Source organism: Schistocerca serialis, chromosome 7, assembly GCF_023864345.2.
Source record: "Schistocerca serialis cubense isolate TAMUIC-IGC-003099 chromosome 7, iqSchSeri2.2, whole genome shotgun sequence".
NCBI lineage: Eukaryota > Metazoa > Arthropoda > Insecta > Orthoptera > Acrididae > Schistocerca > Schistocerca serialis.
The window spans coordinates 386,909,583-386,924,242 of NC_064644.1; the positions used below are offsets into that span (position 1 = coordinate 386,909,583).

Below are 14,660 nucleotides of genomic sequence, written 5' to 3' on the forward strand. Positions count from 1 at the left end.
GATGCGTAGCTTCACAAATAGTTTATTACACTGTCTCTGGATCGGTGCAGTGGAGGCGGAAGACACAAAATCAGCGCGTTTAGCGCGTGTTCGCTGCTTACGACAACTCATGGGTTGGGCGGGTGGAACAACAACTCCCGCTTCACATGCAGTCTGTACATCACTGTTTACAGCGTTTGAATTACGCTTGGGTCGCATAGCAGAGGGCTGGGTGGGTGGCTTATTGCGAACAAGTTTATTACCCATACGAACCGTGGAAGAGTCTTTAAACGCGACCTTCTGGGCGGGCTGGCTTTGAAGAACATGAATATCCATTGGCTGGGCAGCACTAGAATTGTTCTTGTGTTTACGCAAACAAACAGTCTGGATGTGTCCTTTCCTTTGACAAAAGTGACAAACCGCGTTTTTGAACGGGCAACGTTCACGAGGATGAGCAAGAACACACTTAAGGCAAGACTTAACTCTATCATTTTGCACACGCGGCTGACGAATGTGTTTAACATGACGCAGCCGGCTAGTGTTTACAGTCTGACTCTGCCGGTGGGGCCGCGGGTGTGACATAACTTGCTTAGCACAGGCAATTTGAGAAATACATGGCTGATCTAACTCACACTCAGCATAGTCAAAAGTATCTTGGGCTTCAATGATGTTCATCACAGTCTCTAATGACGGGTCAGGCAACTTTAAGATAGCAGCACGAATACGAGAATCTGCAATGTTTTGAGTAATAGCGTCTCGGAACATGACATCACTGTAGTAAGCTCCACACACACAATTAAATCGGCACTGATGGGTGAGGCCCCGTAAATCCGTTAACCACTGTTTATTAGATTGATGTGGCAGTTTCTTTAATCTGAAGAACTTGAATCTGGCTGCTGCCACATGAACTCGCAACTCGAAAAACTCAGCAAGCTTGTTAACAACAACGTCATAGTCTAAAGCATCTGGCTTGGATTCCGGGAACAACTTACAAAGTAGTTGATAGACTTCCACGCCTGCAGTGGAAATTAAATAAAGCTGCCGCTCAGTACCCGTGATTTTGTAGACTGTCATGTGTGCCTGCAACTGCGCGAAATATTCTCGCCATTCTTCTCTTGATGCATCAAAAGCACGGAAAGGGGGTGCTGCCTGTGCTTGTTCCTTTTGTGTTGGAGGATTAGCCGCTTGTTTGGCGATTGCTTCCACCAGACTTTGTATTTGCTGACTCTGTAACAAGATCAACTGTTGTAATTCGGCAGACATAGTGAACACAAATTAAACCAGCCCCCAAAATTTTATCGCTATAATTAGTATAACCAGAAACAAGTTGAACCAGCCCTGCACACGAGTTCGGAAGTCCTCGTCGCCAGTTTTGTGGCGGCATTCGTAGCGACAAGCAATTCGCTGTAGAAACGGCTTACGAAGTCACCGCCACACTTTTAATAGCGGGCCGACCAGTCCGCTGGAACAGTGAACAGAAAGATGAAAATCCAAACACTCTGATTAAATAAAAGTCGGTACTTATCTTTATTAACGAAGATACAGAAACACAGTAGTGAACTCCGTGTCTACAGAAATCTGTCTAGTTCGAGTCGGAGCGGCTAGGTCAGTGTCGGCTGACGACAAACAACAACTCTGCTGCGATGAACACACAACTGACCAGCAAGTACACAATTCGGTAGCGAGTATACAACTGAGCGGCGAATACAGAACTGTCCTAGCGCACGCGACTCCAGCGCTTAAGAAACCAGAAGCCAGCGGTGGCGCGCGCAGACTTGCGGCGATTTCCTGTCTCGCTGGCGCTGCTTATGCTGATGGCGTCCGGACTTTGATGCTGCCAACCTTTTGGCAGCGGGCTCGGGTGGCATTACTGGCTAGGATATAACAAGTTATAAGTGGCACAAAAGACAGACGACTCACACCATGGGTGGTGACAGAATTAAAGGAATATTTTAGGCCATTGTGGAGTGGGGAGACATGTTATTTTTGTTGTGGTTTTCAGTCCTGAGACTGGTTTGATGCAGCTCTCCATGCTACTCTATCCTGTGCAAGCTGCTTCATCTCCTAGTATGTAGTGCAGCCTACATCCTTAGGAATCTACTTAGTGTATTCATCTCTTGGTCTCCCTCTATGATTTTTACCCTCCACACTGCCCTCAAATACTAAATTTGTGATCCCTTGATGACTCAGAACATGTTTTACCAACTGATCCCTTCTTCTAGTCAAGTTGTGCCACAAACTCCTCTTCTCCCCAATTCTATTCAATACCTCGTCATTAGTTATGTGATCTACCCATCTAATCTTCAGCATTCTTCTGTAGCACCACATTTCGGAAGCTTCTATTCTCTTCTTGTCTAAACTATTTATCGTCCGTGTTTCACTTCCATACATGGCTACACTCCATACAAATACTTTCAGAAACGACTTCCTGACACTTAAATCTATACTTGATATTATCAAATTTCTCATTTTCATAATCTTTCCTTGCCATTGCCAGTCTACATTTTATATCCTCTCTACTTCAACCACCGTGAGTTATTTTGCTCCCCAAATAGAAAAACTCATTTATTACTTTAAGTGTCTCATTTCCTAATCTAATTCCCTCAGCATCATCCGGTTTAATTCGACTACATTCCATTATCCTCATTTTGCTTTTGTTGATGTTCATCTTATATCCTCCTTTCAAGACATTGTCCAATCCATTCAACTGCTCTTCCAAGTCCTTTGCTGTCTCTGACAGAATTACAATGTCATTGGCGAACGTTAAAGTTTTTATTTCTTCTCCATAGATTTTAATACCTACTCCAAACTTTTCTTTTGTTTCCTTTATTGCTTGCTCAATATACAGATTGAATAACGTCGGGGATAGGCTACAACCCTGTCTCACCCCCTTCCCAACCACTGCTTCCCTTTCATACCCCTCAACTCTTATAACTGCCATCTGGTTTCTGTACAAATTGTAAATAGCCTTTCACTCCCTGTGTTTTACCCCTACCACCTTCAGAATTTGAAAGTGAATATTCCAGTCAACATTGTCGAAAGCTTTCTCTAGGTCTACAAAAGCTAGAAATGTAGGTTTGCCTTTTCTTAATCTAGCTTCTAAGATAAGTCGTAGGGTCAGTATTGCCTCACGTGTTCCAATATTTCCACGGAATCCAAACTGATCTTCCCCAAGGTCGGTTTCTACCGGTATTTCCATTCATCTGTAAAGAATTCGTGTTAGTATTTTGCAGCTGTGACTTATTAAACTGATAGTTCAGTACTTTTTACATCTGTCAACACCTGCTTTCTTTGGGATTGGAATTGTTATATTCTTCTTGAAGTCTGAGGATATTTCTCCTGTCTCATACACTTTGCTCACAGTTGGTAGAGTTTTGTCAGGACTGGCTCGCCCAAGGTTGTCAGTAGTTCTAATGGAATGTTGTCTACTCCCGGGGCCTTGTTTCGACTTAGGTCTTTCAGTGCCCTGTCAAACTCTTCATGCAGTATCATATCTCCCATTTCATCTTCATCTACATCCTCTTCCATTTCCATAATATTGTCCTCAAGTACATTGCCCTTGTATAGACCCTCTATATACTCCTTCCACCTTTCTGCTTTCCCTTCTTTGCTTAGAACTGGGTTTCCATCTGAGCTCTTGATATTCATACAAGTGGTTCTCCTTTCTCCAAAGGTCTCTTTAATTTTCCTGTAGGCAGTATCTATCTTACCCCTAGTGAGATAAGCCTCTACATCCTTACATTTGTCCTTTAGCCATCCCTGCTTAGCCATTTTGCACTTCCTGTTGATCTCATTTTTGAGACGTTTGTATTCCTTTTTGCCTGCTTCATTTACTGCATTTTTATATTTTCTCCTTTCATCAATTAAATTCAATATTTCTTCTGTTACCCAAGGATTTCTACTAGCCCTCGTCTCTCTACCTACTTGATCCTCTGCTACCTTCAATACTTCATCCCTCAGAGCTACCCATTCTTCTTCTACTGTACTTCTTTCCCCCACTGCTGTCAATTGTTCCCTTATGCTCTCCCTGAAACTCTGTACAACCTCTGGTTTAGTCAGTTTACCCAGGTCCCATCTCCTTAAATTCAGTCCTTTTTGCAGTTTCTTCAATTTTAATCTGCAGTTCATAACCAATAGATTGTGGTTAGAGTCCACATCTGCCCCTGGAAATGTCTTACAACTTAAAACCTGGTTCTTAAATCTCTGTCTTATCATTATTTAATCTATCTGATACCTTCTAGTATCTCCAGGCTTCATCCATGTATACAGCCTTCTTTCATGATTCTTGAACCAACTATTAGCTATGATTACGTTATGCTCTTTGCAAAATTCTACCAGGTGGCTTCCTCTTTCATTTCTTACCCCCAATCCATATTCACCTACTACATTTCCTTCTCTTTCTTTTCCTACTATCGAATTCCAGTCCCCCATCACTATTAAATTTTTGTCTCCTTTCACTATCTGAATAATTTCTTTTATTTCATCATACATTTCTTCAATTCCTTCGTCATCTGCAGAGCTAGTTGGCATATAAACTTGTACTCTTGTGGTAGGTGTGGGCTTCGTGTCTATTTTGGCCACAATAAGGCATTCACTATGCTGTTTGTAGTAGCTTACCCGCACTCCTATTTTTTTATTCATTATTAAACCTACTCCTGCATTTCCCCTATTTGGTTTGGTATTTATAACCCTGTATTCACTTGACAAAAAGTCTTGTTCCTCCTGCCACCAAACTTCCCTAATTTCCAATAAATCTAACTTTAACCTATCCATTTCTCTTTTTAAATTTTCTAACCTACCTACCCGATTAAGGGATCTGACATTTCACGCTCCGATCTGTAGAACGCCAGTTTTCTTTCTCCTGATAACGACGTCATCTTGAGTAGTCCCCGCCCTGAGATCCAAATGTGGGACTGTTTTACCTCAGGAATATTTTACCCAAGAGGATGCCATCATCATTTAACCATACAGTAAAGCTGCAGGCCCTCAGGAAAAATTACGGCTGTAGTTTCCCCTTGCTTTCAGCCGTTCGCAGTACCAGCACAGCAAGGCCATTTTGGTTAGTGTTAAAAGGCCAGATCAGTCAATCATCCAGACTGTTACCCCTGCAGCTACTGAAAAGGCTGCTGCCCCTCTTCAGGAACCACACATTTGTCTACTCTCTCAACAGATACCCGTCCATTGTGGTTGCACCTATGGTACGGCCATCTGTATCGCTGAGGCATCCAAGCCTCCCCACCAGTAGCAAGGTCCATGGTTCATGGGAGGACATAAGAGAGGAAATACTGATGCCAATACAACTTGCAGTGTTTAGCTTCACCACACAATTATGTTACTACAGCCTGTTTTAAACAAGCGACTTTCTGAAAAAAATCGGCTATTGTAAGTGTGTGCATCTTTTGTGTCTGCATGTAAATCAGCAACCAACAATGACAACAGTGTGTGTATCATAACAATAACCTATAGATTGTGCCAAGTGTGGAATCCTAAATTTGCACATTGAGCTTGCACGGAAAGAAGGGACTTGGTGGTGTCTACTAAAATCTAAAGTTAAACTATTTTCGCTGAGCTCTCTCATGTTATAACAATTGTTTTTATGCTTTTGTGTCTTCTTAATCTTTCTTGTATTGTTTGTTTTGTTTTTATGACACATTGAAAAGTCACATAAGGTCCTGATATTTTTTCCTTGTAGTGTCTCTTGAAAGATAGACAAAATATCTAAAAGCATAAAGCCATTTATGTTTTACAGAGAAAAAGCCTACACTATGCATAAAGAATGCAAATAGATAAAAGTGTTTTAAAGGAAATTATTTCAATAGTGGAAAAGTCAGAATTATTTGTTGAGAAAAATTATTTTTGATGTTTTTGGCACTTTGCAAGGAAAGAACATACAAAGGGTAAAGCAAAAAGGCACTATTTACTCCATTATGTTTGCAAGTATATATATTCTTGAACAAATGAAGGTACATGTTTGGGAATGTTTTGATGACACTTTTCACATTCTTTAAATTCTCAGGAGTGTAAAGAATTTACCAAGCAGCTTTTGACAAGTGTGTCCACTATGAATGCCCCTTTGCTCACTAATAAACTCTATTATTCTTGCTTGTTCATACATTATGCACTATAAGTATTGTGATTTTTTCGTAAAAAGGATAGTCCTTCATAAACTCACTTGCAATGTTCAGATACCAAACTGCACAGCAAACAGCTCTCAAATCATGCACAATTTTTGCGCTGACATGCAAACAAACTTGATCACTTGAAACAGATGAGACTCAGTACACGAATAAAATGCCAGGGGCACTTCTGAAGTCTTGAGTAGTCATTTGAGACAAGAAAATTGATCATGTAACAGGGGTTTATTGTTAGGTTGCAGCAGCAATGGAAATACAAGATAGTGTTCCAAACCAAGCCAATATGTGACAAAGGGGCCCAGCTGCCTCCTTTTCTTGTGCCACTTACAACTCAATCTCATCTTTCTGCGGGACCGATGACCATGGCAGTCTGGTCCCTTTAACCTTTAAACCAACTATCTTTTTGCATATATTTCTGATGTACTGTACAGCAACAGTATCAATTGTCAACCTTTTAAATTAAAAACTGAGTCTTGAAGAATATGCTAGGTCAGAATCAATAAAATGTCGGTCATTTCTGACTAGTAAGTTTTTACTGACTGACGACGTTTTATATCACCCAACAGCTAACACAGGCACCACACCACACTAACACATGCCATATGAGCTTGCCTGCTGGGTGTGTGGAGGAGGGGATGGCCCTTTAACAACAGAAGTGCAGCTAGGGATGAAAGCATTTTGTGAAGTGCTGAAAATATACTTTTCATGCAGATCATGTGCTCTGGCAGAGATATCACATGGAAATAGAATAAGAGTTTTGCGATACCACATTTTAAAGACTTTCATGTTCAAATCTGACACAATACAGTTGCAGCAACTACATACACTACTCACATATATACTTGGCACCACACACTGTAGATCTTAAAGATTGGCAGCTGTGACAGAAGGTATGAAGTGAAACTGTAGTGCTTTAGGTTTCTTGTAAATTTTCACTTTACACAATGTGCAAAAATTCACTAAGCCAACTTCTAATAAGCTTGCAACATCAGTTGGGGAAGTAAACTCATTTTTTCACTTCTCTGTTTCTCTCGTCAAACCTGTTTTGACATATAATTTGTGGTCATATCATGTTGGAAAATAGCTCAATTACAATTACCTTGTATCCAGATACCAGTTTCACTTTTTTTGATGAGTTTTTATTTGCTGTTACACAACTGTGATTTTTTAAGGGTTGATAAAATTTGTTACCCCAAATTATTGTATAAACATTGTATTGTGCACTTAATTTCCTGCACTTATACAGATTTTATACAATATATTGGAGAGGATTATGATTTTTAATCATATATGCCAATTTATTGCATTTTTGCTTGTATTTTGGGAGTTTTAATATTTTCCTTAATTCTGTGTTTTCCTCACTTGTGTGTTTTTTAAGTCTGGACTGCTCAAAAATGTAAAATAGGGGTTTCACTGTAGTTATTGCAGCAGTTTCTTTGTAGCTTCTAGGAATTTTTAAAATGGATTAGTGACAGTACTTTTAGGTCTCTTTCACAACATGTGTGTCTCTGTGAGTGACAGGGTTTGGCAAATAATTACATCTTCCATAAAAGAAAAGGGATTCCTTATGTTGTGAATGGTGAGTGAATCAAATGATTGAGGACCAGTGCTATTTATGATGATCTTTATAAGATAATAACATTCTGATTTTGCATCATTACAGAAATAAACTTGGCTTTCGAAACTGACACCTGTTCAGAGAGAGGTTTTTCCATGGTGGAAAAAAGTATAAAACCTGATGCATATGAACACACACATACCGATATTTTCAGTTTATCAGCTATGTTGGAGTATTTCTCATATCTTCAAGTTAGGGTTGTTAGTCAGTTCCTTGAACAGACAGGTAAAAAGTTAGTTATAATAAACTTGCATAATGAGAGTATGTAAATCTGAAACTCAATACTGTATGTTAAAATTTAGTCTTGATGTCAAGCCTAGAAGACAATGTCGAAATGATGCACGAGCATTCATTATTTATGAGATAGCAGCATAATATTGTTTCCCGTATCAGTTTCACTCCACTAAGTTTGTAAAGTGTTATGGATTATTTTGAATTTTGGTGTAGAGTGGTTCAGTGTTACTAGTAAAATATCAGTAAAAAGTAGTAAGAGATTGAATTTTCATTCTTTTCTTTCCCACACTATTTATTGCCAAGGCAGTAAGGCACTTCGTACAAAATGTCAGAATTTAAGTCCATATCCAACATATGGTTTTAATCCAGTTCAAATTACCATTAGCTCTTTAATTCAGTGGTGGTGGTGATGGACTAATTACAGGTACTAAAGCTGCAGAGCTAAAGTGAGCTGCACCTGTAGAAACTTACTAAGGTGTGGAGAAACAGATATTGATTTTCATCTGGCAACACCTGTAGATATTTGACCAAGAGTTGCCAACAGATTGTAATGAAGACTGTGGAAATGTAATAGACTGTGGAAATGTAATAGACTGTGGAAATGTAATAGACTGTGGAAATGTAATAGACTGTGGAAATGTAATAGACTGTGGAAATGTAATCACAGCAGTAGCTCCATAACAAAGTAAATCAGAGGGCATATTAATATTAAGTTAGCACATGACAACATTATTTTCCTTTTGTTCAAATTTAAACATATCTTGTGTTTAAAAAGATTTCAAGAATTAAGGTTATTTTACAAAAAATAATTTCTTTACTTGCAGCTTGGTGTTGTGTTCTTGGAACAAGGGAAAGCCTCTCAGGCACTTGCATACCTAGATAAAGCACTTGAATTTGACCCAGAACATGAGCAGGCACTACTAAATTCTGCTATTTTGCTGCAAGAGTTGGGACGTGCTGAGCTCCGCAAAGTGGCTCGAGAAAGACTTCTTAAACTTCTCCGCAAGGTATAAATATTGTACTGTAATCTGATTTTTTTTTTAGTGATGTTTACAAAGGTTCTGTGTAGTGTAGTAATTTTAATTTGTTCCTTTTACCTTAAGTTTGTACAGTAGAATAGCTTTCTGATATGGTCCACACTATATATAAATTATGTTTTGCAGAATTGTAAACTGCTAACATTAAAATCATTACTTAGTCACTAAGGTCGGCTGTGCATCATTCACTCACACCATCACATGCTGATGTAAGTTAAGATTTAAATACATCTACACAGATATAACAATGGAAAAAGTCCTTAAAAGAATATAAACACAGAATGGAGTAAAGGTAACTACTCCCTGTGTAGATTAGGCATTGAGGTACTGATGGGCACATAAAAAAGGCTGAAAATGTTATGCACATGTGCTTGTTGCAAGTGAGTTCATGCACGCACACACACACACACACACACACACACACACACACACACACACACAGTGCCATCCTATGCCAACTTTGTATTAACATTTTGAGGAAACCTCCCTTGCCACCAAAAATATCCATACTGTATGGTTCAGGTTCATTGATGACATCCTCATAATCTAGACCATGGCCAACACACTCTATCATTCCTCCACTGCCTCGACACCTTCTCCCATTTATTTCACTCGGTCCTCCCCAGACCAAAATGCCACCTTCCCAAACGCCGGCTTCACCTCTCTGATGGCTTCATTCATACCTCTGTTCTTACGAAGCCTACTAACCATCAACAGTACCTTCTTTTTGATAGCTGTCACCCCTTCCATACAAAAAATCACTCATATATACCTGTGAAATGACAACACATGGACAGCAGATCTGCAGTGATAAGATTTTCACTATCGAGTATGCTGAAAGTCTAACCGTGCATTCGCCGACAGGCAGTACCCCCAAAACTACTCCACAGACAGATTTCCTGCACCACTACCTCACACAACCTTAATTCTTTTGCCACCCTCAAAAATCCAGCTGCAGAGAAGCATCCCTTCATCACCTAATATGATCCTGGACTTGAACAACTGAACCTTATCCTTTTCCAGGGCTTATACTGTTTCTTAGCAAGCTCAGAAAAGAAGAATGTACTATCCACAGTTCTTCATACAGCTCCCAAAGTGGTATTTCCCTGTCCACCCAGTACACCCAAATGCTGTCAGTCCTTGGGCCATATCATTCATATCCCTGTGGAAGGCCCCAGTGCTTGACTTATCAAATGCATTCACCCAGCACATACTATTGCAGTTGCATCACAGGCTTATTCTATATCATTAGAGGCTGGGTGATGTATGAAATATCATATACCAGGTCTGCTGCAGTTTGTGCACACATTTTATGTGGGAATGACCACCAGCCAGCTACCTACATGAATAAATGCCCCCTACTGAACTGTGGCCAAGAACAAGAGGACCATTCGGCAGCGGAATACACTGCCAAGCAGAAAATACTCAGTTTCAGTGTCTGCTTCACAATCTATATCATCTGGATCCTTTTCCCAAGCATCAGATTCTTTGAACTACATAGAAGGGAGCGTGTGTGTGTGTGTGTGTGTGTGTGTGTGTGTGTGTGTGTGTGTGTGTGTGTGCATGTAAATTCTTCAAGGAAGAGATTTCTAACATTGAAGAAAGCTTCTTATCTTCATTAGTCTAAAGTCCAAACCTTCATTCCTTCATCAATTTGTGAAGTTTTGCAGCCTACTACTCCTACAAAATATTCCCAATTTTAACTTTTGAGACTCCTTTGCTTCTTTGATTGTATGGCATTTGCATGATTTTTGTACTGGATAACCTGTTAATTCAATCCACTATTTGTGATTTCCCCAAATCTATCATTGTGAGTTTCTTTGAAAAGGCGATTTCCCTCTCAGTCCTTGCCTTGTACAAGTTTGTGTTCCTTCTGTAATGATGGCATGACAGATTTGGATGCAAAACATAATCTTTCTTTCCGTCCAAAATTCAAGTCAATTCTTCTTTACTCTTAACTGTAAAATCAGAGTCAACTGACTGCTATCCTTTTACAGATGGTTTCTTCATGAATTATTCCTTCATTTTCTTTAGTGTTCTTCCCAAATTCCATATGCACTTACTCAAGGCAATTAATTTCAACAAAACCACTTACATAAAATGTCCCTGTGTATAATTTACCAAGACCCCATGAGTCCGTATAAGTCGTATGTAGTTGAAACTTCTAGTATTCTGGTATATTAGATTAAATTGTGCTACTGAAAATTCAACACAGTACCAGGAAACTTTATGAATGCCTCTGGAATTCTTTTCTACAGGGGGGATGGGATGGGCACAAAATTCACAGTGAAAAATTGTTGGAATGGTTTCCACTACATTCTAATACCAGTGCTGTTGATTACTGTTAAGATTATTTATCAGGTATTGTGCAACCCCAGAGCTATGGAATTACATCCTTACTCCCACCTTTTTAAGATTAAATTGAGTAACATTCCTCATTACAATAATCTTCATATTTCTTTCAAGAAAACCATTTAGAGCCATAGCTATGAACTGAAACTATGTGCCTCATATTAACAGGCAACATAGGTCTAGGAGTATGCTGAGGTTGAAAAGATGGTCAGCAGTTGTAGAACAAAACGCAATCTTCTACTGAATGAATTTAATTTCATAAGAGTGGCCGAGAACTTTCTATCACACAACAAATCTTTGTAAGAAATATTCTGATCACCACAAGCAGCTTTTGAACCCTGACAAGTCTTTCATGTGACTTCTTTGTATTGATAGTCACTAAAACAGTTAGTGATTAATAAAAAAGAAGTGTAGTATAAATTTAAATTCAGTTAGCTTAGGTCTCGTAAGATCAGAGTCTAATTGTAACTCTTCTATCTAAATGAATTTTATTAGTATGTTACATGTGTACACAACTAAGAATTCTAAATTAATTGCTGTTCAATATTACCTAGTAGATCTGACTAAATAATTTGACACATCAGTCACATATTTCACATTATTAATTGTAGCTGTTTATTGACAAAGTAATTATTTTTCGGGAGTACCGTGAAACTTCATGTACACTGTTACATACATTCTCCTTGTCAATAATAGTTGCAAATACACAAGAGTAATCATCCTGCTCAAAACTTTGTTGTTAAAATCAGCAACTTTAGCATATGGCAAATATCGTTGCAATTTTAGTATAATTAACCACAAACTTCTTTTAATAAAACATTCTTCGGTTTCAAGCCGCGTCAAGTGGTTTACTGCCCACGAGCTTTCAGCAGAGATCTCCTCTGCCATTGTCAACTGGATTACTGTTGTGTGATTGTCATTGCCATGCTTATATAGCCACACCGTCACTCATGACGTCGCTCGTGACTTCACTGGTGCTCGGTCCCACACCATATATGGTAATGTTTTGGCCACGCGACCGCCGAGACCACTTCAACTCCCTCAACACTAGATCCCACACTGTACTCAGCTGCAATCAACTGACTCTATTGAAGGTGTTGTCAGAAATTTTAATCTCTATGTCCTTGTGTATCGTGCTATCCCAGAAGCCACTAGTCCGTTTAATAATAGACGTCTCATTGAATGCAACTCAGTGTCCATTTTCCAGAGAATGTTCTGCTACAGCTAACTTTTCAGGATAGCGCAGATGGTAACACCTTTCATGCTCTATGCAGTGCTGTTCAATAGTGCAAACAGTATGGCTGACATAGAACTGCCCACATCCACACGGTATCTTGTAAATTCCTGGCGTTCTGAGGCCTACATCGTCTTTCACAGATTTCATTAGTTACCGGATCATTGCCAGAGGCCTGAAGATTGTGTCTATTTTATGCCTCTTCAGGAGCCGACTAATCTTCCCTGTTGTCGAAACACAAAACGGTAAGAATGCAACCTGCTTGGTGTCTTCTTCAGAGATCTTCTTCCTTTGAGGCTTGGATGACACTGCTTGTGAGATCTGTTTGTTGTTGTAACCATTTTCCTTAAGAACTTTGCGTTGGTGGCTCAATTCTCTCAGCAAGTTTTCAGCATCTGAGATGGTTTCAGCTCGATGTACTAAGGACCTCAGAACTGACAGTTTCTGTGCTGGGTGATGGAAGCTGGTGGTGTGCAGATACCGATCTGTGTGGGTGTGCTTGCGGTAAACACTATGACCTAGAGACCCATTGGGTTTATGGCAGACAAACACATCCAAAACTGGCAGGGAACTCTCCTTCTCTACTTCCATTGTGAAGTTGTGTGGTTGTGGATGCTGTTGAGGTGCTCCAGGAACTTCTTGTCCATGTGGCCAAATGATGAAGGTATCATTGATGTAGTGATAAAAACAGCTTGGCTTTGCAAGTGATGTCTTCTGAATGCCCCATAAAGAGCTTGGCTACTACTGGAGCTAATGGACTTCCCATCGCCACGCCGTCAGTTTGGTTAAAATATTCTCCATCATGTAAGAAATATGATGATGTCAGAGTCTGCTTAAATAAATCCATGATGGCGTCATCAAAGAGCTGGAACAGCAAGTCAATACAGTCTGTGATGGGGACACATGTGAATAAAGAAACCACATCGAAACTAACCGTAATATCCCCTTCAGCAAGTCGCAGACCTTTAAGCCGATTGATGAAGTCCGTCGTATTCTTTATATGGTGTCCACAGATGTTTAGCAAGTGTATAGGTCGGCGATCCAATGGTACTCGCTATTGGCCTTAACAGAGTGTCCTTCTTATGCACCTTTGGCAGACCGTAGAACATGGGTGTTCTTGGTGCCTTGGGGAGGAGGTTCTTAATAGTATTCTCTTCCAGCAATGACGTTTGAGAAGCTCTGAAGTCTTCCTCACTATTCTGGATGTTGGGTCCTGAGGTAATTTTTGGTATGTCTTCCTCCAACATCCATCTGATTTTTGCGTCATAGTCGGCTCGTTCCATTAAGACCGGCAGCATTGCCCTTGTCTGCTGGTAGGGCGATGGTGAGAGGATCATTCCGGAGAGCACGGAGGCCACTGCATTCATCTCTAGTCATGTTTGAAGCTGGTGGTTTGGATTTTAAAAGAATACGGCTCATTTCTCTACGAATTTCCACAACCACATCACTTGGAAACTTGCGACCCACTTGTTCAACATCACTCAATATGTCAGTGACGGGGATGCTTCGTGGTGAAGGAGCAAAGTTAAGTCCTTTCTTAAGTGCCAGGAATTTACAAGATACCATCTGGATGTGGGCAGTTCTATGTCGGTCAGACTGTTTGCACTATAGAACAGCGCCGCATAGAACATGAAAGGTGTTACCGTCTGTGCCATCCCGAAAAGTCAGCTGTAGCGGAACATGCTCTGGAAAATGGACACCAAATTGCATTTGATGAGACATCTATTATTAAACAAACTAATGGCTTCTGGGATAGCATGATAAATGAAGCCATAGACATTAGAATTTCTGTCAACACTTTCTATAGAGACGGTGGATTGCAGCTGAGTACAGCGTGGAATCCAGTGGTGAGGGAGTTGAAGCAGGCCCAGCAGTTGCACTGCCAAAACATTACCATATATGGTGTGAGACCAAGCACCAGTGATGTCACGAGTGACGGCACGGTTAAATAAGCATAGCAGTGACAACCACACGACAGTCATCCACTTGACAGTGGCAGAGGAGATCTCTGCTTAAAGCTCATGGGCAGTAAACCTCTTGACGCAGCTTGAAACCTGAGAATGTTTTATTAA

At 40.1% G+C, this 14,660-nt stretch overlaps 1 protein-coding gene across 1 annotated transcript in view; it reads left to right on the forward strand.

Moving 5' to 3' along the window:
• LOC126412198 (protein O-mannosyl-transferase Tmtc3) overlaps window positions 1-14,660 on the forward strand; it is a 126,691-nt gene that overhangs the window by 98,966 nt on the left and 13,065 nt on the right. Inside the window, exon 14 of the mRNA XM_050081680.1 lies at window positions 8,790-8,972. Within this exon, the coding sequence (XP_049937637.1) occupies window positions 8,790-8,972 (183 nt within the window). The remainder of the gene's footprint in view (window positions 1-8,789; window positions 8,973-14,660) is intronic.